Here is a 22,042-nt window from a genome sequence, read left to right on the forward strand (position 1 = left end):
GAGGAAACTGGAAATATCTTGGAGCTTAAGTTACAAATGGAGGGCTGCAGTCAGAGATTTGGCTGCTTCTTTCAAGTCAGCATGAACTTCTCCCTTTACATCTAAAAGCTCCTGGCAACACGCAGCTCTTTCCCCACCCCCTTTTCCTTTCCTTCTCCTATCATTTCCTTAGACAGCTGCTTCTTAAACATCTCCCTCCTGCTGTTGGCTTCTCATGCGCCTCTTTTCTGATACTGCTAGTTAATCTCTGATGCTATAGGGCAGGTGTGGGAACCCTGGGTCCTCCAGATGTTCCTGAACTACATCTCCCAGCAAGCAGGGTCACTGGCCAGAGGAGAAGGGGGGGAGAGAGAGAGAGAAGAGAGAGAGAGAGTTTGGATTTGATATCCCGCTTTATCACTACCCGAAGGAGTCTCAAAGTGGCTAACATTCTCCTTTCCCTTCCTCCCCCACAACAAACACTCTGTGAGGTGAGTGGGGCTGAGAGACTTCAGAGAAGTGTGACTAGCCCAAGGTCACCCAGCAGCTGCATGTGGAGGAGCAGGGAATCGAACTCAGTTCACCAGATTACGAATCCACCGCTCTTAACCACTACACCACACTGGCTAACCCAGAAATAGTACCTCAGGTTAAGAACTTTGTTTCAGGATGAGAATAGAAATCGTGCCGCGGTAGCAGGAGGCCCCATTAGCTAAAGTGGTACCTCAGGTTAAGAACAGTTTCAGGTTAAGAACGGACCTCCAGAACGAATTAAGTTCTTAACCTGAGGCACCACTGTACTCAATGAGCTTGAAACCGTCAGAATATTGGTCCCCCCTGTTAACAACAGAAGCACAAGAGCAAGTTCCCTGGTAGCTGGAACACCGGAAAGTTAATGCAGCAGGCGATGGAGCAAGCTGCCTCAATTGCCTTTGCAGTTTTAACATTTGGATCCTCTTTGCAGCTCATTTGTCTTTTTCTCTCCATTGAAATGTTTAAGTATGTTGTTCCTGGCAGAACCAGCCCATGGAGCAATGTGCTTTACAATGGGCACATTGAGCGGTATGAAGCACAGTAGTGCCTAATCTTGTAAGCAAACTATACAAATGTCTTGCATGCTGCAACTGCAACGCTCGCCAACTTATCTGCGTCACATCGGCCCTTCTGCAAGGAATGGCAGCAACGTGTTCTGAAGACTAAGCAGTAAACAGAATTAAGAACAAACAGCCTTTTTCAGAAGAGCTTCCAAAAAAAAAAAAAAGCCTTTTACACAAACCACTGATATTCAGTGCTGTGAGATCTCCTCTACTTTATGCTTGTGTCAGGTTATTGAATACTCTCCCCATCCCATGTAGTTCCATTTATCTACATAACACACACACACACACGGTTTGGGTTTTCTAATAATTTGGATATCCCACTAGGACTTAGACTCTCAAACTTTGTCCCATCCCCTTCCTGATATTGGGTTTTTGGTGGTGGCGTTGCCACCATTTTCTTGCTCACCAAAGGCAGCTAGCAACTGACCTCAGTTGTGTACAATGTGATGCAACAAACAACACAAGCAACACAAAGACCAGTATACTAGATAGCACGCGATTCTTATTGCATAATATACATAATTTAGTACAACAAAAACAAAATGTGTACACTTGTAAATTCTCTAATATTTTTGAAATCAAATGAACACACGTCTGTCAATCTTGTAGCATATGGGTTGTAATGTGTGAAGTTTATATATTTTTCATGTACACAGGTCATTGTTTCATATTTGAATTCTTTTGTAGTTGTGCTGAAGAAGATTCCAGTGAAACAGTCAGATTATCTGGGATCACTGTCCTACATTGTTATTCACTTACTACTTCGGCACCATGAACGCCTAAAAAATGTTTTACCGCTTAGCCCACAGGATACCATCTATTACTTTGTTTCAACTATAGACTTATTATACTTCTACGGACTTTCAAAGATTGACAGACAGACGTGTGCTCATCTGATTGTTGTGTTAAGTTCGCAACACAGGGGTTTGTTGTTCTGTAGTGGTGGTGTACAATGTGATGGCTGACAACAGTGGTGGACTTTGGGCTTTCACATGTCCATGGCGCCCTGTGCAGCACCAAAATGCAGTCCCCCCACCTCTCGCCTTCCATTCTGCATCATAGTTGAAGTGCCTCCCAGGCTCTGTGCCCAGTGCAACTGAACCAGTGGCGCTCTGCTAAATCTGCCTCTGAAGAAACATGTCAACTGGACTCCACAGGGTTCAAATACATAATAATAATAATAATAATTATTATTATTATTATTATTATTATTATTATTATTTATTGTTATTTATACCAGCCACTCTGGGCAGCTCCCAACAGAATATTAAAAACACAATAAAACATCAAACAAGCTGCCTTCAGATGCCTTCTAAAAGTCAGATAGTTCTTTATCTCCTTGACATCTGATGGGAGGGTGTTATTAGAATTAAGCTGCTGTCACGAAGGGCTTCCTCATTTTTTTCGTGACTCCCTCTTACTTATGCAGAAAGTGAGGGTTGTGTGAGGGTTAACATCTGACAAAAGTGTCCAAGGTTACAAGTGCCAGGCACTCAGTTCAGAGACCATGAAGATCCCAAAGTCTTCTGAGTGGGAACATTGGCCTTAGGGCCTTGGCAGGCAATCCTGTCCACTTTCAGAACCAGGGGTGCCAACTTGAATAAAATATTGGGGGGCAGGTAAGCCCCACCTCACATAATCGATCACATGATGTGATTTATTGGGGGAGAAATGTCCTACCCAGTTCAGGTGTTGTCACATAGTGAGAGGTAGGGGACAAGAAAGGAGAGTATGAGCAAACAAAAGACCTGTTCCTTTTCTCAGGGCCTGAGAAAGGTAACAGACATTGCCCCAAAAAGCACCTTGGGAATCGGCTCACAAGACAAATAAGATAACAACAACAACAACAACAACAATAATAATAATAATATTTATACCCCGCCCATCTGGCTGGGTCCCCCAGCCACTCTGGGTGGCTTCCAACAAAACACTAAAATACAATAACCTATTAAACATTAAAAGCTTCCCTAAACAGGGCTGCCTTTAGATGTCTTCTAAAAGTTTGGTAGTTATTTTTCTCTTTGACATCTGGTGGGAGGGCGTTCCACAGGGCGGCACCACCACCGAGAAGGCCCTCTGCTTGGTTCCCTGTAACTTGGCTTCTCCCAGTGAGGGAACCCCCAGAAGGCCCTTGGCGCTGGACCTCACTGTCCGGGCAGAACGATGGAGGTGCAAGATATGCAAGATCAGTCAACTACAAGCAAAGTTTTGTTTTGTGCAAAAATATAAATATAAAATGTAGAGTGAGTCACACTGGCTCTGCGGTTTTAACTTGCTCCAGTAAATTTTCCAGAGAAAGAAGCCTAGAGTTTACACAAATGGTGGTATTTGCTCCATAAGCTCCGATACGGAGCTAATAAAAAAAAAAAAGGCTTTGGCGTTATATGGAAAGCGAAGAAAAGATAATAATCTATTTAACACTCCAAAAACCACACATTCCAGGCCTTGTTTTGCCAAAGAACATTGGCCTCTACCTTCACCACAAACCAATTACAAGCTCTTCTTCACTTGCCCTCCAAAAATTATTTGCAAAAAGAAATCTCCACAGAAAGCGACCGCAAGTCTGGACAGCGTGCCCATCCTGGCTTAGCACAGAGAACTGGTTCTCCTATCAGCCAGTTTCACAGCTTAAAAGTATGAAGACTATTTAAGAGGTCTGGGATCCGTTCTATATCCTTTGGTCCACCAGGTATTAAGTTCAAGACTTATGTCACGACTAATAAATTTCAAAATGAGAGTCAAAGCAGAGCTAGCGTTGACCACACAATAGGCAGCAAAGCGAGCGATCATATATCGCGCTGTGAGAGGAGGCAGCTGCAAACTGCTACTTTAGCTGGCTGCTGCTCTTAGATCTTACAAACTGTATTTGAGCTCAGTCCATCTTTTGTGTGCACAAGGCTGCTCACTCCTCTGAATAGCAAGAGCGTTGAGGGACAGCTGCTAGAGCAATGTTTCCCAAACTTGGAGCTCCAGCTGTTTTTGGACTACAACTCCCATCATCCCTAGGTAGAAATACCAGTGGTCATGGATGATGGGAATTGTAGTCCAAAAACAGCTGGAGACCCAGGTTTGGGAAAACACTGCTCTAGAGGGTGGGTTTACTTGGGACAAGTAGCTGCTTGAGGAGAGATAAAATAAGCCGAGAAAAGAAGGGTAGGGAAAGGTGGATGGAAGCCCCTGTGTCGTCATGTGTGTATCTACCAAGTTGAAGATTATTCTCAGCACACAGAGCCTGGTTTACATGTGGCTGCTTTTGATATTCTGGACCAAAGTCACATTTTGTAGATTTCAGAGGGTGTGTCTGAAAATGCTCCTCCCCCAGACTGCAGTCATCTTCAGAGGGTGGGCTATTTTCTTAAAATGTTCATTTTACAGTGGTGCCCCGCAAGACGAATGCCTCGCAAGACGGAAAACTCGCTAGATGAAAGAGTTTTCCGTTTTGGAGGTGCTTCGCAAAACGAATCTCCTATGTGCTTGCTTCGCAAGACAACAATGTCTTGCGAGTTCCTGCTGTTTTTTCCCCTTTCCCCCCCTTTTTCTAAGCCGCTAAGCTGCTTATCAGCTGATCCAATCAGCAGATAAGCCGCTAAAAGCCGCTAATAGCGCTAATCCGCTAATCCTTCAATGGGCTTGCTTCGCAAGACGAAAAAACCGCTAGACGAAGAGAATCACAGAACGGATTCTTTTCGTCTTGCGAGGCACCACTGTACTTGAGGATTAAATGGTGTAGTCTTGGTTTAAGGCACACATACCCCCCCCAACACACAAGGAATCTTGGGAACCGTAGTTTATTCCTCACACAGCTACAATCACCAGCACCTACAGTTTCAAGATTCTATAGGGGACATGCTTTAAATGAATGCTATTGTGTTTTTATATGTGTTGGAAGTTGCCCAGAGTGGCTGGGGCAACCCAGTCAGATGGGTGGGGTAATTAATAATAATAATAATGATAATAATAATAATATACACAGTCCTGGTTTCAACTAGAGGTGCTTACAAAAAAAATTCTCGCTAGTTTTAGAGGTTCTGACTTCTTTGGTCTTGCTTTCAGAGTGGCACCAATTTACCAACAAACCTGGCATTATTCCACTTTTGATTTCTGGATGTTATTCATACAGTTGCAAATGCATTGTCTGCTGCAGTTTTCAGTCTGCAAATCTCCTCTAACATATAGGCACATTGGTTTGTTTCAACTCGCTTGTGTAGACTTTCAGAGGTTATAAAGAAAGGAAAAATATACAATAATAATAAGAAGAGTTGACTTGTAAAGGAAAACAAACAAAGAGAGGAATGGACAGAACTGTAAACATCATATGGACAGAACTGTGAACATCAAAGCAGCAGCAATAAGAGATGATTGGATCCCTTTCTGAGCTCGAAGCATGGGTACCCCCAACAAAAATTTAAAATTTGGCTTTGTAATTTGGAACTAATGTGATTTGATTGGTTTGTTAATAAAAATTATTTTTAAAAAAACACACATAGGCACATTGATTAAATGACTGCACTAGAGGCCAAACTACATGTTATGTTAAATGCTTAATTTAGCTTTGCTGTCCGTTTTTTTTTAAGGTAGTTGTTTTTTGTTTTGTTTTTAAAAAGTAATGACATGGGGCTATGATGCAAACCGAGGGCAAACATGCATCACTCCCAAAAGCAATCTTAGAACATTTCCAAGTTAAACTATAAAGCAGAACACATGGGAGTGAGGACCCATGGAACAAATAACTAGGAAAATCCTCTCTCTCTAGCTCTTAACCAATGGGACACATTCTTTACCTTGAATGTTTCAGAGTTTTTGGCCTTCCTCCCATCTAAAGTGAGCTTTAATTCTCCTTATTGGCACATTCCAAACTGTAGCTTTACACCCCAATGTAGAAATCCCAGTGCTTACAGTTGAACATGAAACTGCAGGAAGCTCACCAGTGTTTGGAGTTTTGTGTACCATGACCAACAGGGAAGCTCCTTCACTCGTGCAAAGCTAACTGAGCTTGAGCTAGTTTATAATATCACATAAAAAGCACGTTTTACAGAGTAAGAGAAAATCCATTTGGAAAATATCAGAATCTCAAGCACCAGATAAGGCAGTTGAGATGGGAAGAACCGTGTGAGCACAATCTATAGGTAGGCTCTCATTTCTGCATGATAAGGTGCACCTTCAAAATCCCTCCTTGTACCCACCTGTTAACATGGTACCCCACAGCAGCCTTCTCTAATCTGATGCACTCCAGATATTTTGGACTCTAATTTAGGGTTACCGGATGTCCCCAGTTCCCAGGGACAGTCCCCAGATTTGCACATCTGTCCCCAGATAAATTCTGTCCCCGGAATGTCCCCAGATTTGCAAATCTGTCCCTAGGAAACGTGGCAGTGGCAGCCTCAGCAGCCCGGAGCCAGCCTGGTAGTGCAGTTGGCTCTGGCTGGCTTCAGGATCTGCTCGCTGCTGCCGCTACTGCCAAAGGTGAACTGGGGATGTCTGGTGGGACAGATCTCCTGCCCCCTTCGTTTTGACAGATCGGGGGAGGCTCAGGAGTCACGGGGGGGGGGGGTGGCACGCCGTTGCCCAGTTTTTAAAAAACTCTGTGCATTTATGTTTCTTTATATATATATATTTTTAATTTTAACATATAAATTATAAAATGTACCACAAATCTTATCACTTATACAATCTTTTTGGACTTCCAACAGGGTGCGAAAGAAGGGCTTTGCAGCTTTATGCAATATGCATGTGTGCTTGGGCCCATGGTTTTTTGCCTCACCATCCCCATTAGTGACTCCCTATTGCTACTCAGCTACCAAAAAAAAAAGTGTCCCCGGATTCATTGAAAAAATATGGTAACCTTACTCTAATTTCCATCAACCCCAGGCAGCACAGTCAGGGGTCAGTGATAAGAGGCACTATAGTCCAAAAACACTGGGCTTCCCTAACTTAGAGGCCTCCATCTCAGAAGCCCCAGTGCAACTGCAGCCCCCCTTTTGTTCTGACGCCTGGAGATGGTTGTGCCACTTAAGTGAAGAGGCACCTCTCAATGAAGGCAGGGTGAGCTACAGAGACACAGCTGCAGTGCCTACGAAAGGCTCTGTTTGAGAGTAACTGCTGCTGAAGCAACATCTGAGCTCTGCTCTCATGCAGTATTTGGCCTGAGCTCTGCATGGAGCTGTCCAAGGTACACATGTGTTGCCTCGGGTGAGCTCACTGCTTGCACTAAGTTGGGCAATGCTGCGCCAGAGAAGGGGAGATATACAAAATTCACAGCAGCCCCCATGAAGCATAGTGGGGTTTAATGTAGGTCCTGGCTCAAGCCTGGTTTGCAAACCAGGAGCAAAGACTATCAGTTACCAGACACAAGGGAAGGAGAGTGTGCATGAACACAAGACTAGTGGTTGTTCCTCTTCATAATGCCAAGCTATGATTTGGCACCGTGTCCGAATGGCACCTCATGATATTAAAGTAAAGTTTTTTGTTTTTTTTTATAAATATTTTTATTATATTTTTCCAGATAGAGACATACAAAAGAACAAGAAAAAAGAACATAAAAAGGAAAAAAGCAGAAAGAACATTCCATCATTTCAAAACTTTTTCCAATCAACTACCGGACTTCCCCACATCCCCCTCACAGTGCATTCTTAACAATAAAAATGTCAGCAAATTATAACCTTGTTTCGTGCATTCTTTTATACTTTCAGATAGTTACGTTTAAGTTTAAATTACTTATTATCCATTTGTTGCAAAAACCAATATAATGTTATATTTAAACGTTGGTCCTTTCATTAATATAACTTAGTTTCATATAAACCCAATCTCGTTGCTGGAGCTAGCCTTTCCAAATCCTGCGAATTCTTATAATTCATATAACTTATAAAGTTTTTGCAAATAGTCCTTAAATTTTTTCCAATCCTCCTCCGTTGCTTCTTCTCCCAAATCTCGGATCCTGGCAGTCATCTCGGCCAATTCCATATAGTCCATCAGTTGCGTCTGCCACTCTTCCAGTGTGGGTAAATCTTGAGTCTTCGATATTAAAGTAAAGTAAAGGGACCCCTGAACATTAGATCCAGTCGTGACTGACTCTGGGGTTGCGGCATTCATCTCACTTTATTGGCTGAGGGAGTGGGCGTACAGCTTCCGGGTCATGTGGTCAGCATGACTAAGCCGCTTCTGGCAAACCAGAGCAGCACACGGAAACGTTGTTTACCTTCCCGTCGGAGCGGTACCCATTTATCTACTTGCACTTTGGCGTGCTTTCAAACTGCTAGGTGGGCAGGAGCAGGGACCGAGCAACGGGAGCTCATCCCATTGCGGGGATTTGAACCGCCGACCTTCTGATTGGCAAGTCCTAGGCTCTGTGGTTTAACCCACAGCGCCACCCGCGTCCCCTCTTGTGATATTATCTCTCTTAAAATGAATAATTAGAAACCCAGATAGTGTTTGGAATAGTCAGAATGTTAAAATGCATAATTAGGAAAGATACAGTGAGTCAAGGTAAGACTTTGGAGACTAATCAGTGAATCGATTTCTGATGAATACTTCTTGTACTAATCACTTCCCAGCCTTTTGGAGTTAGAAGAATTCTGTTCTGGCAAACCAAATGTCATACTTGACGTACATCACTTATAGGACATAATTCATAGAGCCGAGCTGAAGCTAACTACTTTGTTTCATTATTTTTCTGTGTATCTGAAACTGCTTCCTCCTCTTTATTTGGTGATCTTCAGCAATTGTTGCAGACATATTTGCATTATTTCTATGCAGGGCTTGGCAGCGTCTTCTTCACTCTCTCTGTCACTGACCTCAGATGTCCCCACTTCTGGTTATAGCACCCATGTGCGTTTATATGTAAGAATCAGCCACAATATCATCACAGGTGGCCCCAAACAGTCATGTGGTCGCCAGAGCCCAATGGATTGATGATAGCAATGGAAAAGAGGAAGGAAAAGCAACAAGAAAAGCTGAAAAACAACATGAGGAGACAAGTGAAGATGAGGCCACGGAAAAGGAGTCCAAAATGCAGGTGTGTAAAAAATTCTGCTTTCAAGGTAGCTATCAAAATTGTTATTAATACATAAGTCTCTGCCCAAAGGCATCCAAATTTGGTTTTGTGTTTTCAGACCCTCACCTCCAATGTTTTAGGTTACTCTCTCTTTTCTTTGTGTAATTAATACAAAGTTCAGGAGAGAATTTTTAGGAGTGTTCACAACTAAATACCCTTAGCAAAAAACAAACACATCTCTACAATCATGAACTCTGATGAGTCAGGGTTCCCACTTTAGGGAGGTTTCTAAGTGTTTTAAGTTGAATGCCTATGCATCCAGAGAGAAAAATTAAAGAGGGGGTTGTTGTTGTTGTTTTGCAAAGTAGTTTGAATAAATAATCAGAATCATTATAGGTTTAATTACTCTTGGCAAATCTGTGTTAATATTACAGGAAAAAATAGGGGTTATGATAGATGAGATGAAACATAGGCAAAGTTATTTTTAAAGTCTGATTGATTAAAGAGAAAAGAGCACCTGTGTATTTCTTGTTAGAGTTTTTTGTGGTGGTTGAGTGGAAGCAACGTCTGCTCCTATAGTGTCTTTATTTCCATTTTTGCAGAGTTCACTAGAGTCATGGTGTTGGTCTAGCACCATGGGCTTATCCAGATGAGCTTAATGGTGCCCTAATTCCTCCAAATGCAACAAAGAACTTGCTTTGGTTATTAGTTTTATAGTGATATCAGCATCCATGGATCTTTGCTACATGGCTCAAAGACAAGATTTTGTCCCAAGAAGCTTGCAAAGTAAATTTAAGCAGAGGAAGGTACATGAAAACCAAGGGTGATCAAAGATTATTAGATTTTTGTTTTAAACCTTGCAGGGTTAGTGAGATTCCAGGATCCATTTAGTAACTCTCATCCACAGTGGAGGATGAGAAGAAGAGAGTGCCCAAGCAAAAAGGCCACTCTTGATCTCATTCTGGATACAATCTCAGGGATGGATTACCATCTAAGTCAGCTGAGAATGATATTTTTTACCTCTGAACCTTTCCTGCTCCCCGCCTCCCCCACTTTTCCAGGAAAGGAATTGGTTTGGAGTGGAGTCAGCTTAATATCTCTTGAGTGTTATGTTTAATAGGCAAATTATATTTTTAAAAGCAAGCCCAAAGTGGTTGGTACAAAACAGGAATATCAAATGAAACCAAAACATACTAGTATAAAAAGCCTTATAAAAGAGGCACACGCTTTGGGTTCCTGGGGCAGGAAACGAAGTACAAAGAGTTCCCATAATTCGCCTTCCCGAAATCTTTTTATTTTGCAAGTTTGAATTTGAATTTGTTTTTACAAGTCTGGAGAAAATAAGCCACTTGGGTACTGGCCGGAAGTCTCAAAACAGGCTAATGCGTGAAGCTTACTCTACATTACTCATTGACAAAATACATTTTTTACACCAGCCGGAGAGACCAGACTCTGGTCGTTTCTTACAGTAAACCAACCCCAGCCAACTAAATTGGACAAAAACGCCACACATTCTTTTGACACAGTGAGTGGTCCTTGCTATAATACTTTTAACATAGAGTTTATAATCACTCGGTATGAATTATCTACGAAAATTTAATCAACCAAATAGTAAAGTCATTTTTCATTGCCGGATCGCCACAAAAAAACCCCAAAAGCCTAATATGGTCTTGAATTGCTTAAGCAGAAGCCAAGGCTCTCAAAGCAGCTCAGGAACAGCTTAATACAATAATACCAGCAACAGTGCCAAAAAAACAAAGACCAATAAAATAAAGCAATGAAGCAGTCTCGACTATAAAATCTCAAGCAACACACTACACAGCAAAATTGGGCCTAGCTCTGAGCTGTGCTTTGTTAGGGAAGGTAATTCTGTTTCAGTTGTAAGGCCATGCAGGATAAGACAATTCTAACTGCGATGAACCAAAGATCTGACACAGAATCAAGTTGGCGTCCTACATTTCTATCTAGAAGATGGGAAGCCAAGCTGGCTGAAAGTCTACGGCACTGTTTCCCAAACTTGGATCTCCAGCTGCTTTTGGACTACAATTCCCATCAGCCCTGACCACTGGTCTTGCTAGCTAGGGATGATGGGAGTTGTAGTCCAAAAACAGATGCCGTTTGGGAAACACTGGCCTCTGGAACTAGGCTTAACATCCCTCTGGAATATGGCACAGCTTCACAACCAGAGCGTCATGCATGTTATCAGAGCACATGAGCTTTGGATTGGAGCTAAATCACTGTGGCCACAGCACGTCTATGTATACCCCTATAAGCAAGAAGAGCTTGCATGGCGTAGTATAATGGTGAAGACTAGGGGGCAAGAACGCACCAGTTTGGCATTCCTGCCAGTAAGTCAATTCTGCCCAACATCAATGCCTCTTGGCCCCAGTTAACTGACTACATACTGTATTTTTCACTCTAAAAGACGCACCAAACCATAAGACGCACCTAATTTTTGGAGGAGGAAAGCAAGAAAAAATATATTCTGAATTCCAGAAGCCAGGACAGCAAGAGGGATCACAGCTCACAGATCACAGCGGCTCTTTAAAGGGAGCGCTGAGCAGAGCCTCCCGCCTGCATTCGCTCCATAAGACACACACACATTTCCCCTTACTTTTTAGGAGGGGGAAAGTGTGTCTTATAGAGCGAAAAATACGTTAATTGCATGAGCACTGTTCCAGAGTATTATTCATTATATCTATTTGAAAAAAGATTGGTGTTGAACTAATTGGCTGATGAAGAATTCAATGAAACAGTAGTTGTTATCCGGAAACACTATTCAGCAGAGTTCAGAGTTGGACATCAGAATTGGACATTGGCTGATTATACAAAGCTTCACAACTTGCTCTCTGCCGGGTAAAGTCTGGCACCGTGATTCATTTAAGGATTTTCAGAGACTTTCAGAGACTTTCAGAGACTTCAGTTTGTTAGTTTTGATGTTTTGAATTATTCCATAAAGTTTTTCACATTGTTATTGTTTCTGGCCATCATGTTGCTTTTGATATTGCTCATATTGCAACACAGGGGTTGGTTTGTTTACTTACTGCTCCTGTAAAAAGCATCGTCATAAAGTGGTTATATTTCCAATTGTGCTTGAAGATAGATATTGACCTTTACATCTACCACACGTTTTCACCAAAACATCCACATTCCGAAAAGGACACATTTACTCCTAACTCCAGGTGAGATTCATCAAACTTTCAAACCACCACTGAACCAGAAGCCTCCATAAGACGCACACACATTTCCCCTTACTTTTTAGAAGGGAAAAGGTGCGTCTTATAGAGCACCTTTTGCAATGTCTCTTAAAGATATGGGTTCCCCCCCCAACTGTCACGAGCCCCCACACATTAAGAGAAAAAATGTGAAAGTAAAGACTGGCTTGGAAATTAATGCTGCTTTACAGCTGTTTGTTGGTTTTTGATCTTTTGTTTTTAGCTGAAGATCAAAAGGGGGAAATATACCCCCCTCCCAAAAAAAACTTGGACAGTAAGACAGAGACAAGGAATACCATTGGCATACCTTCACTGGTGGCGGCATTCTTTTGAGTTTTGGTTGGAGTATGATCTGTACTTGAACTCACGTCGGATGAGAGGCTTGAGCTGCCTTTACCTACAAAGGAAAATCAGGAGCGTTAGAAAACAGTTGTTGTTTTTTCCAAGCAACACCTTAAGTATGTGGTTATAGTTTTCAGCCCAGGTTGGGTTCCTAAATAAAATGGTTGGGTGAATTCTGGAAATGTACAAAAGCAGACAATCCTCCCAGTGGCCTTGACCCAAGCGTTCAAACACACCTCGTCCCATGTGTCCCAAAGTGCTTTGAATAGCATGTCAAGCCACTTTAAAGCAGAATTCAGAAGTATTTTGTGATACACGATAGAGTCAAGTCAGTCAATGTTTATTACTGCAAATAGCCAGCATAAGGATAGAGATCAACACTTCAAAGAATGTAATACAGTGGTACCTCGGATCACATACGCTTCAGGTTACAGACTCCGCTAACCCAGAAATAGTGCTTCAGGTTAAGAACTTTGCTTCAGGATAAGAACAGAACTTGTGCTCCGGCAGCGCGGCGGCAGCAGGAGGCCCCATTAGCTAAAGTGGTGCTTCAGGTTAAGAACAGTTTCAGATTAAGAACGGACCTCTGGAATGAATTAAGTACTTAACCCAAGATACCACTGTAATCATCATCATCATCATCATCATCCCATTGGAATTGGCTATTCTAAATAAGTATTCTAAAGCCAATATTAAAACCCATTAAGAGAAGAAAACAAGACAAGTAGCAACAAAAGTTGTTAGATGAAATCCACTAGCATCCCTTGTCGTCTCCAGATATCCTGTGAAATTAAAAAAAGAGAGCTAAGAACATAAGAAGAGGCTGCTGGGTCAAGCCAAAGGCCCATCTGAAATAGCTCAGTTGGTAGACCATGACTTTTAATCAAGTCCTATGTTGGCCAAATGATTCCTCCATTGCAGAGGGTTGGACTCGATGATTCTTGTGGTCTCTTCCAAATCTACAGTTCTATGATGATGATGAAAACACACAACATGCATTTAGATATAAATGAAAACAAGTATAGGGCCAAGGTAGTTTCTGGGCTTTTCTATCAAGCCTCAGACATGGTTGGGCTGGTGAACTCCTATCAAGTTGATCCATTACTGTACTAGTTATTACATCAAACAAGAGCAATCTTGCTGCACTATATCATGCCTATATCATCAGAGAGAAAGCAGGGAAGGGGAGCTGAATTCTCACAAAGATTTTATTAGCCCTTTTACGTTCTCAAACACAGAATTTGGCCATGACAGGGTAGAGAGTCAGAATAAAAGAAGACAACTTGTGGAGCCGGACAATCTCACAGTCAAGTTGCAAATAGCTGTTTACCCGAGACAGTTGGAACAAGTGAGAAGTAACCCCAGGTGGCTAGATAGGACTACAATTTTGTCGCTTGAAAGAGGGCTTCTATTTTCTCCTTTTCCAACCGTCAATATACCACAAACAACCATGTATGGGCAGGCAGTTTAGGAAAACATTTTGGGGACGAGTAACTTGTGAAAATGCATTTGCAACACTGCTGTTAATAACATATTCTGATACAGTGGTACCTCGGGTTACAGACCCTTCAGGTTACAGACCCTTCAGGTTACAGACGCTTCAGGTTACAGACTCCGCTAACCCAGAAATAGTACCTCGAGTTAAGAACTTTGCTTCAGGATGAGAACAGAAATCGTGCTCTGGCGGTGCGGCGGCAACGGGAGGCCCCATTAGCTAAAGTGGTGCTTCAGGTTAAGAACAGTTTCAGGTTAAGAACAGACCCCCAGAATGAATTAAGTTCTTAACCCGAGGTACCACTGTATTAGAAACCACAAGATAAATTTAGCAAAACAAGCCCCAGAGTGACACAATAAGGAGTTTTGGAACAGTCCTTTCAAAGCTACATCATAGGTTTAAAACAGTTCTTAAAACAACGCAAAAGGAGTGATGCTGTCCACATATCAAATCAGAAAGAAGGATTCCTCCGTACAGAGACAATCTATGAGATCATCTCTCAGGCATAAATATTTAACTGGTTTCTGCATATGTGCATGCGCATGTTGGATTCCATGTTTACACAAAGAGCAATTGTGAGAGATACTGACTTGCCTTTGTGGCAGAAGGAAAGAGACCACACAAGGAGTCCCTTCCCACTAGAAAAACAGCGCAAGGACAGGATAGTTAAAACCCTTGTTTAGACTCTCAAATGGGCTTCTTTTGAACCAGTGGAGGAGCACATTAAACGGCTGAGGTCAAGATCAAATGCGGCACACACAAAAAGTAAGTGTAACACAATAGAAGGGATGTTTCTAGGACCAAGGGGAAACTATGAAGCTCCCTAGTTATATTTGCTCTTGGATGCTGTTAATGTAAGCTTGTTACCTTTATAGTACTGAAACAGGAGTAGGCAACCTAAGGCCCGTGGGCCAGATGCGGCCCAATCGCCTTCTCAATCAGGCCTGTGGACGGCCCAGGAATCAGCATGTTTTTACATGAGTAGAATGTGTGCTTTTATTTAAAATGCATCTCTGGGTTATCTGTGGGGCCTGCCTGGTTTTTTTTACATGAGTAGAATGTGTGCTTTTGTTTATTTTTTTTAAAAATAATATTTATTAATATTAACAACAAAATATAACAATACGCCAAAACAAGAAAGAAACAATTCCAAACCTTACAGATTAAAACACGAAACTAAGAGTGAAAGAAAAGAAAAGAAAAGATAAAAAACGAAGAAAAATGCATCTCTGGGTTATTTGTGGGGCATAGGAATTCGTACTCCCCCCCCCAAAAAAAAATATAGTCTGGCCCACCACATGGTCTGAGGGACAGTGAACCGGCCTACGTCTGAAAATGTGGCTTTTTGCATGCTATTATATCTGATATTGTTTTGCTCTGTTATTATGAAATTGTTTTTGTGGTGTTTGTTTGAAATGCCTTCCTGTCTTCTTTGTTGTAGGCTGCTTGGAGCATGATTTTTGTGTTTGTGTGTGGGAAAGTGGCATAAAGATAAAATGAATGCCTGAAATGTCAACATGCGCCAAAACTCTAAGGGTAACATTAGAACCATGTTGAGGTGTCTGAATACTTACCAGTTTGAAGCTAAATTGTGTGCCCAAGCGACCTGACCTGCTGCCCTCTTATCTCAAGTGACAGGTAAATAAGGACTCTGGCAAGCATCCTGGGTTCAAATTAGGCCACAACTTCATTGCTTACAGATATAAAAAGTAAAAGGTATAGCACCCCTGGATGGTTAAGTCCAGTCAAAGGAGATGAATTTATTTGACCCTAACTATCTACATCGGGGACGCGGGTGGCACTGTGGGTAAAACCTCAGCACCTAGGACTTGCCGATCGCATGGTCGGCGGTTTAAATCCCCACGGCGGGGTGCGCTCCCGTCGTTCGGTCCCAGCGCCTGCCAACCTAGCAGTTTGAAAGCACCCCCCGGGTGCAAGTAGGTAAATAGGGACCGCTTACCAGTGGAAAGGTAAACAGTGTTCTGTGTGCTGCGCTGGCTCGCCAGATGCAGCTTTTCACACTGGCCACGTGACCCGGAAGTGTCTGCAGACAGCGCTGGCTCCCGGCCTATAGAGTGAGATGAGCGCACAACCCTAGAGTCTGGCAAGACTGGCCCGTACGGGCAGGGGTACCTTTACCTTACCTAACTATCTACATCAGGCTATGCTCTATCTTTGTCACCAAACTCCAAGTATAAACTGCACACTGTATTAATCGACATTGTTTTTTGATATATTAGTGGCCATGCGATGATTTTAGCTTATGAATTTTATTGTTTAATGTCTTGATTTGTATATTGGGATACTTTTATAGCTCTGTTTAGAGTACGTAATGTTTTGATAGTATAAATGTTTTAAGTCTTTTGTATCAATCCAGTATATTTTCTGCGTACATTGTGGCAGCCTTTGGCTATGTGCAATAAAACTGACTGACTGACTGACAGTCAAAGGCGACTATGGGGTTGTGGCACTCATCTCACTTTCAGGCCAAGGGAGCCGGTGTTTGTCCACAGACAGCTTTCCAGGTCATGTGGCCAGCATGACTAAACTGCTTCTGCTGCAATGGGACACCATGCCAGAAGCCAGAGCACACGGAAATACTTTTTACCTTCCTGCCGCAGCGGTACCTATTTATCTACGTGCCCTGGCATACTTTCAAACTGCTAGGTTGGCAGGAGCTGGGATAGAGCAACGGGAGCTCACCCCATTGCAGGGATTCGAACCGCCGACTTTCTGATCGACAAGCCCAAGAGGCTCAGTGGTTTAGACCACAGCACCACACACACTAGGTATAAGTGTGTTTGGCATGGCATTGTCCAGCCTGCTTGCTGTACAAATCTGAGGGGGGTGGGGGTGGGATAAAGCATGATCCATGACATATAGCAAATATGTACTATCCAACAGGTTGACCATGCTACACATAGGAAAAGGTAAAGGGACTCCTGACCATTAGGTTCAGTTGTGACCGACTCTGGGGTTGCGGCGCTCATCTCGCTTTATTGGCCGAGGGAGCCGGCGTTTGTCTGCAGACAGCTTCCGGGTCATGTGGCCAGCATGACTAAGCTGCTTCTGGCGAACCAGAGCAGCGCACAGAAACACCGTTTACCTTCCCACCGGAGCGGTACCTATTTATTTACTTGCACTTTGACGTGCTTTCAAACTGCTAGGTTGGCAGGAGCAGGGACCGAGCAACGGGAGCTCACCACGTCACAGGGATTCGAACCGCCAACCTTCTGATCGGCAAGTCCTAAGCTCTGTGGTTTAACCCACAGCGCCACCCGCGTCCCAATGTGCTACACATGAATAGTCCAATTAAACAGCTAAGCTGATCTGCTGTTTTTGGCATGAAGGGGCACGAGGTAGAGAATGGACTGATCTAGATCTCCTTCCACCCCAAGCAGCTGCTTTCTCTCAGCCTGTTGATCTGTACTATCACAATTTTTCTAGATGGATCAAGAACACAGCAGCAGTCTTTTTGCCCACTGGCTGAATGAGTTAAGGAAAGCTAGGTAAATTACCAACAGAGGGGCAATCTGGCTCCAAGTGTTTTTCATTCCTGATCTTCTCACCAAATGCCCAATAAGCATCTGAGGTACCTGAGGATTCCCTGGAACATTGCCTGACCACCCCTATCTTATATGAAAACCACAACAGTAAAATACCGTGGCCGACAGAGAACACTCTGCTTTTTTCATTACTGAAATAAACAAGCAGCAAAGGAATTCGGCAGGGTTTTTTAAAAATACCACACTAGCCATGATTTAATAGACAGAAAAGTCTAATAGTATACTACATCTCGGCTTGGGACACCCATGCTCAAATCCTGCCAATGTTTGAAAATCAGGGACATTTTTGTTCTGGGAGCAGGGCTTACTTTAGTTTGCTCCAACAGTGCGATTCAATCACGCCATTTTTCAGATGGCTACTCTCGCACCTCGCCACACGACCGTTTCTAAGCTCAGTTAGTAGCCATACCATATTGCATGAACATTATTCCAGGAGTCTCAAAGCACTGGGAACCAGTAGCAACCATGAATGTGCAATATGAAATAGTGGGAATCCGTGAGCTACTGACAGGAATGCGGAAGGGAAGTAGGGCAGAAATCCCTTCTGCATTGCCTTGCCTTCCTGCTCTCCCTTACCTCATGAGTTCTCATCTATTAGATAAAGTCTGGGGTCCTGAGGAGAGCATTGCCACTTCCTGAGAGCTCTTGGGACACAACACCAAGCCTTCTCAGAGTTGCCACAAGGCCATATGATGGGGGAAAATAAACTATCACTCTCCTTTAGCTCCCAAACCATGATGGAGTCTTTTTTTGGACTCAGGAGATATTCCAATGTGTTCTAGATGCTGCAATGGTTTCAAGGAAACCTTCACTCAGCCCTGAAGTCATTACAAGGGAGTTTTATGGACTGAAGGGAATAAAACTGCTTGTTTCTCTACGATTGCTCAAGCTTCCAGCACTGGCCAGCCAAGAGCTAACTAGGCCTGTGTGCTGCTCTCTGCTGCCAGTTTGGGGCAGGGAGGAGGGATGCAATTATCAGTCAACGAAGCTGCCTCTTCCATTAGCGCCCCCACCCCACCCTGAGCGGAAAATATTGTCGAATATGCAATATAACTTTCTCCCAATGCCTTGTACATAAAAGACTACTGTCAGGCAGCCTTTCAACTCTATAAAAGCCTTGGAAAAACAAGGGCCTTTCTCCAAGTCAGCCTTCCAGTCCCTGAGGTGATGGTCACCATGCATGCAGCCAAAAGCAACTGGAGTGAACTCTTAAGAGCCTGGCTGATAATGCAAGAGATTTCCTTTCCAAGGTCACGAGGGGCTGGATAAACTGCTTTCTTCGATCCGGATCCAACAAGACATGGAAAGAAATGGCTTGCCGCTGCTGCTGTCTTGGTAGATTTCTCTACAGCTTTCCAAGCACGCCCAGGATTAGCAGACTTCAATTTCTCCAGTTCTGGATTTGTGGAGCTCTTATTATCTGAGAGATCACTAACCGCACTCAAGCCTCTATGTATTTGGCAACTCCTCACAATCACAGAAAGCCACAGATTTCAAAATGGTGATATATTTGAACAGCATTTTTTTTTAAAAAAGAGGTTTCCTCATCTTATAGCTGTGGGAATAGGCTCTAATGGGTGTAGGCAAATTACATTTAAGATCTCAGAAGCCAGTGTGTGCCTCAAGCAGAAACATCCAATGATCAGGGTTGTGGTTTCGGTTTAATGGAACCCTCCCCACAACTAACAGAAGTAGAAAAAAAAGCAAAGGAAATATATGCGGATTTGCTGAATTTAAATTTGGCATTGAGCAAAGCACAGAATTTTTACTTCTTAAGATATGGTTTATACATATCACTATAAAAGTACCGGGACCGACTTTGGTAATATGGCGTCCTGTGGGTGAGGATAAAAATTGCCCCCCCCAAGAGATGTTATTTTCACAATACAGTCGTACCTTGGATCCCAAATGCCCTGGAACTCAGACGTTTTGACTCCTGAACACCGCAAACCCGGAAGTGATTGTTCCGTTTGTGAACATTCTTTTGGAACCTGAACTTCTGACGGTGCTTCCGCGGCTTCTGCAGCCAATCAGAAGCCGTGATTAGGTTTTCGAACATTTTAAGTTGAATGGATTCCGTCCAGCTTCCAAGGTATGACTGTAATTCTTTTTGGTATAGCTGCTTTTCATGGATCTTCTCAATAGGTACTTGTATAAATTTCATACCCTCCAACATTTCTCCGATGACAATAAGGACAGCCTATTCCATAATAATAATAATAGCAATTTTATCATTTTATGCCCCACCAATCTGAGTGGGCTGCCCCAGCCACTCTGGGCAGCTTCCAACATATATAAAAAAAATCATAAAGCATTAAACATTTCTAAAATACTTCCCTATACAGGGCAGCCTTCAGACGTCTTCTAACAGTTGTATAGTTACTTCTCTCCTTAACTTGGGGGGTGGGGGCGGTGTTGCATAACTCCATGCCCTTCAATATTTCCCCAATGAAAATAGGGACGACCTGAAAAGCAGAGGGACGCGGATGGCGCTGTGGTCTAAACCACTGAGCTTAGGGCTTGCCAATCAGAAGGTCAGCAGTTTGAATCCCTGCGACGGGGTGAGCTCCCGTTGCTCTGTCCCAGCTCCTGCCAACCTAGCAGTTCGAAAGCACGTCAAAGTGCAAGTAGATAAATAGGTACCGCTCCGGCAGGAAGGTAAACGGCATTTCCATGCGCTGCTCTGGTTCACCAGAAGCGGCTTAGTCATGCTGGCCACATGACCCGGAAGCTGTACGCCGGCTCCCTTGGCCAATAAAGCGAGATGAGTGCCACAACCCCAGAGTCGTTCGCGACTGGACCTAATGGTCAGGGGTCCCTTTACCTTTAAGGAAAAGCAGGACATTCCACAATCAAATCAGAAACCGAGACAGCTTCTGTAAATCTGGGACTCTCCGTGGAAAATAGAGACACTTGGAGGGTCTATAATACAGGTGGTGATGATGATGATGATGATTATATGCAGCTTCTCAACCCAGTACCCTGTGTGTGGGAACCACCTGCACTGCTCAAAATAGGGTGCTGTAAGTATTTCTGGATATGAATTGCTTCCATGTGAGCAGCCCATCACCATGTATTGGGCCCATCAGGCAATCTTTACAGGAGAAATTCTTCATCCTCCTCTCCTGCTCACTGTTTTCTCCACAAAGCTCAACACCAAGAGAGGGATGAAATCGCCCCTCCTGAGAAGGAACCAGGAGAGAGCAATTTTCTTCCCCACTGCAGCACTGGGTGAAGGAGAAGAGCAAAGGGAGGAGCAGTAGTCTCCCAAGGATTTCCAATCTTGCCGGGTTACACCAGAATAGACTGGAAGCAGGAAGTTCATCCACCTGCGACCCTGGTTCCTGCTGCTAACAGATGGAGTCAGGGGACTATTTTGTGACTGGGTCCCCATATTACTTTGTGCTGCTTTACTTTGCAGTGGTGGTTCTGCCATTGATGCCAACATTGTTGGTTAAATATATATATATATATATATACAGTGGTGCCTCGCAAGACGAAATTAATTCGTTCCGCGAGTTTTGTCGTCTTGCGATTTTTTTCATCTTGCGAAGCACGGTGTCGGGAAAGTTTTGGAAAAGCTTCCAAATTACCAAAGTCTTTAAAAACCTCAAAAAAGGCGCGTTCTATGAGTTGCTCCTCGAAGTCAAGTCGCAACTGTATTATGTATGGTGTTAAGAAAAAGGAAACAAACTTGCAAGACGTTCCCGTCTTGCGAAGCAAGCCCATAGGGAAAATCGTCTTGCGAAGCAGCTCAAAAAACAAAAAACCCTTTCGTCTAGCGAGTTTTTTTGTCTTGCGAGGCATTCGTCTTACGAGGTACCACTGTATATGAGGGGCGGTATATAAATTTAATATATACAGTGGTACCTCGGGCTACATACACTTCAGGTTACATACGCTTCAGGTTACAGACTCCGCTAACCCAGAAATAGTACCTTGGGTTAAGAACTTTGCTTCAGGATGAGAACAGAAATTGTGCTCTGGTGGCACGGCGGCAGCAGGAGGCCCCATTAGCTAAAGTGGTGGTTCTGGTTAAGAACAGTTTCAGGTTAAGAATGGACCTCTGGAACGAATTAAATACTTAACCCAAGGTACTACTGTAATGATAGTGGCTGGTGGTTCCCCATCCCTAAATAAAGGGGCATGTCTGTTGATGCACTATTATATATTAATAATAATATTAGTATTCAGTATTCAGTCAGTAACCTGAGATGACTTGCCATATATGTGGTAGTTTATTAATATTGAATGTTATGTTGCAAAAAATTATTATAATTATTATCATCATCATCATTAATATATGATTAAAATTTGTATACAAGCCTTCATCCAAAGATTCACAACAGAAAAAG

At 43.1% G+C, this 22,042-nt stretch overlaps 1 protein-coding gene across 2 annotated transcripts in view; it reads right to left on the reverse strand.

Moving 5' to 3' along the window:
• FBXL7 (F-box and leucine rich repeat protein 7) overlaps window positions 1-22,042 on the reverse strand; it is a 215,568-nt gene that overhangs the window by 112,841 nt on the left and 80,685 nt on the right. For both annotated transcript variants that reach the window (XM_082234499.1, XM_082234498.1), the window contains one exon: window positions 12,592-12,681. Coding sequence is in view for 1 of the 2 variants with exons in the window: in XM_082234498.1 (XP_082090624.1) it covers window positions 12,592-12,681 (90 nt within the window). In the remaining variant the exon portion in view is untranslated. The remainder of the gene's footprint in view (window positions 1-12,591; window positions 12,682-22,042) is intronic.

The sequence above is a fragment of the Podarcis vaucheri genome (assembly GCF_965113315.1).
Source record: "Podarcis vaucheri genome assembly, chromosome: 8".
Classification (NCBI taxonomy): Eukaryota; Metazoa; Chordata; class Lepidosauria; order Squamata; family Lacertidae; genus Podarcis; species Podarcis vaucheri.